At 61.1% G+C, this 3,069-nt stretch overlaps 1 protein-coding gene across 1 annotated transcript in view; it reads right to left on the bottom strand.

The window, feature by feature from the left end:
* LOC114072039 (maestro heat-like repeat-containing protein family member 1) overlaps window positions 1-3,069 on the bottom strand; it is a gene marked incomplete at its 3' end in the record, with an annotated part of 25,972 nt that overhangs the window by 6,763 nt on the left and 16,140 nt on the right. The window contains exons 5-8 of the mRNA XM_027909956.1: window positions 2,700-2,750; window positions 1,973-2,080; window positions 1,694-1,813; window positions 523-645 (exon numbers count right to left, since the gene is read on the bottom strand). Of these exons, the coding sequence (XP_027765757.1) occupies window positions 523-645; window positions 1,694-1,813; window positions 1,973-2,080; window positions 2,700-2,750 (402 nt within the window). The remainder of the gene's footprint in view (window positions 1-522; window positions 646-1,693; window positions 1,814-1,972; window positions 2,081-2,699; window positions 2,751-3,069) is intronic.

The following is a 3,069-nucleotide window of genomic DNA, read 5'->3' as shown; positions in this document are numbered from 1 at the left end:
GTCCCCCTGGAGCCCCCCTGAGCCCCCTTTGCTCCAGGCTGAGCCCCCCCAGCTCCCTCAGGAGTTCTCCAGACCCTTTCCCAGCTCCATTCCCATCCCTGGACACGCTCCAGCCCCTCCATGTCCTGCACTGGGGACCCCAAACCTGCCCCAGGGGTTGGAGGTGCCCCAGCAGTGCCAGCACAGGGGGTGATCCCATCCCTGATGATCCCATCCCTCAGGATCCCACCCCTGCTGATCCCACCCTCAGGATCCCATCCCTCAGGATCCCATCCCTCAGGATCCCATCCCTGATGATCCCATCCCTCAGGATCCCACCCCTGCTGATCCATCCCTCAGGATCCCATCCCTGATGATCCCACCCCTGCTGATCCCATCCCTCAGGATCCCATCCCTCAGGATCCCACCCCTGATGATCCCATCCCTCAGGATCCATCCCCCAGGATCCCCTCCCTGTTTTCCCACCCAAGGCAGGGCCCAGCTCCCTTTCCCAGGGCCAGGAGGTCCCTCCTGGGCTCTCACCTTGAAGATGCTGAAGAGCCCCACGGACTTCTTGAACACGTCAGACCTCACAAAGTCCTCCAGCTTGGCCAAGGTCTCCTCCAGGTGACTGATGGCACAGATCCCGAAGCAGGAAGCCAGTCCCTGAGGGGAAGCAGGGAAAAACCCATTAACAGCCAGCAATTAATTCAGCAGCCCCAGCTGACGCTCCGAGAGCCCCTTTACAGCTTTAATTCCCGGCACCTGCGCTGTGCCGAGGGAATTCCGGGCACAATGGCCCCGTCCCTGCCCCGGGTGACAGGCTGGGACGTGCACAGACAGGCACAGAGTCCCGGTGGGAATTGGGAACGGGGCAGGATGGGCAGGTCCTGCCAGTCCACGGTGCCTGAACAGGCTGGGCTGGGAATCCACGGACAGTTTATCCAGGAGCAGCCCCAGCTGGAGTGGGATGAGCTGGAGCAGAGCCAGGAGCAGCAGCAGCTGAGGGCAGAGCTCGGCCAAGGGCACTGGGAGCTGGGAATGTGCCAGGAGCAGGGCTGGGATGGGCAGGAAAAGCTGGATCCCAAACCCCTCAGCCCCGGGGCAGGGAAAGGGGAAAACGAGCCGGAGGGGGAGAAGGTTCTGCAAAGCTCCAAAAAGTGGATGGCTTGGAAATTCCTCCCTGGGAGGGTGGGGAGGGGCTGGGATGGAATTCCCAGAGAGGCTGTGGCTGCCCCTGGATCCCTGGGAGTGTCCAAGGCTGGGTTGGAGCACCCTGGGACGGTGGGATGAGACGGTCTTTAAAAGCCCCTTCCCAGCCAAACCATCCTGGAATTCCACGATTTTGGTAGGGACGGGACAGGGGGATGATGGATTTAGACTGAAAGAGCTGAGATTCAGATCAGAGGAAGAGAGTGTTTCGTGCTGAGGGTGGTGAAACACTGGAGATCACAGAACATGGAATGGCTCAGGCTGGAAAATCCCCCTGAGCCCACCGAGTCCACCCAGCCCTGCCCCTGTCCCCAAGTGCCACCTCCCCAGGGACGTTCAATCCCCCCAGGGATGGGGATCCAGGGCTGGGCAGCCCCTTCCCAGCAGGGAATTTTCCCAAATATCCCACCTGAGCCTCCCCTGGGGGAGAGCTCGGCGTGGCAGGACCACCCTCCACATCCCACCAGGACACGCCCTGGGATATCTCAGCACAATTCCTCACCTCCCTCTCGGCCTCCTCCTGGTACCTGGCTGTTTCCAGGAGCTCCTGGAGCTGCTTCTGCACCAGCTCCTTGCTGGCACAGGCTCCCAGCGTTGTCCCGATGCATTTATAGAGGAAATTCTGGAGGAACACCAGGAATGTCACCGGTGGGACCTGCAGAGCCCACAGCTTGGACCTGACCGGCACAGCCAACGCCTCCACTTCCCTCTGACGGTCCTGCTTCCCTCCCAGCCCCTTTTCCCAGCTGGATCAGCCCCCCAGGGCCTTCCCAAGCCTCGCCTTTTCCAGGTGGAAGCCGTTGTAGCTGCCCAGCTGGCGGCACATCTCGGTCACCAAGGGGCAGCTCCACGCGTCGCCCGGCACGGCCGCCAGCGAGTCCTGCAGGAACTGGGGGGGGGAAAGAGCCCTCAGCATCCCAAAAAACCTGCTCCCGGCATCACAGCCCTTCCCCCCGCCTCCCACATCCCCAGGGAAAGCTGCTGGACCTTTGGAATGGGGGGCTGTCAGCCCTGGATCCCTTGGAAAGCTGCTGGCCCTTTGGATTCTCCACCCTGGATCCCTTGGAAAGCTGCTGGCCCTTTGGATTCTCCACCCTGGATCCCTTGGAAAGCTGCTGGCCCTTTGGATTCTCCACCCTGGATCCCTTGGAAAGCTGCTGGACCTTTGGAATGGGTGGCTGTCAGCTCTGGATCCCCATGGAAAGCTGAGGGCCCTTTGGATTCTCCACTCTGGATCCCTTGGAAAGCTGCTGGACCTTGGGATTCTCCACCCTGGATCCCCTTGGAAAGCTGAGGACCCTTTGGATCCTCCACTCCAGCTCCAGTGGCTCCTCCCTGTCCTATTTTAACTCTCCCCAATTAAGCAGGAGAAGCTCCTGGGACTCTGTTTTTAACTTTCCCAGCAGGAACTGCACATCCCGCCCCTGTGCCGACCTGGATCTCCTCCAGAGCCAAGAGCCAGGGAAAATCCTGGATCCCTGCCCTCCCACCAGCACAGGGACCCTCACCTGCAGCAGCCTCTCTTCCCATTCCTGCTGGGACAGGGACTTCTCCGTGTTCTCTAGGAGAAAGCACAGTTGGATACTGGTTACACTGGTTACACTGGTCATCCAGAGGCACCTGGACAGGCTGGATGGGTTGGGAATGTCCAGCCTGGAGAAGGGAATGCTCCAGGGAGACCCTGAGAGCCCCTTGCAGGGCCTGAAGGGGCTCCAGGAGAGCTGGAGAGGGATTTGGGATGAGGGCTGGAGGGACAGCACCCAGGGAATGGCTGCCCAGGGTTAGGGGGGAGATTGGGAAGGGATTCCTGGCTGGGAGGGTGGGGAGGGGCTGGGCTGGAATTCCCAGAGAAGCTGTGGCTGCCCCTGGATCCCTGGA

Source organism: Empidonax traillii, unplaced genomic scaffold (genome assembly GCF_003031625.1).
Source record: "Empidonax traillii isolate 1590-97213 ecotype Southwest subspecies unplaced genomic scaffold, ASM303162v1 scaffold2544:size26330, whole genome shotgun sequence".
In the NCBI taxonomy this organism is placed as follows: Eukaryota; Metazoa; Chordata; class Aves; order Passeriformes; family Tyrannidae; genus Empidonax; species Empidonax traillii.
Note: the sequence above shows the minus strand (reverse complement) of the source record. Positions and strands in the feature narration are given on the sequence as shown.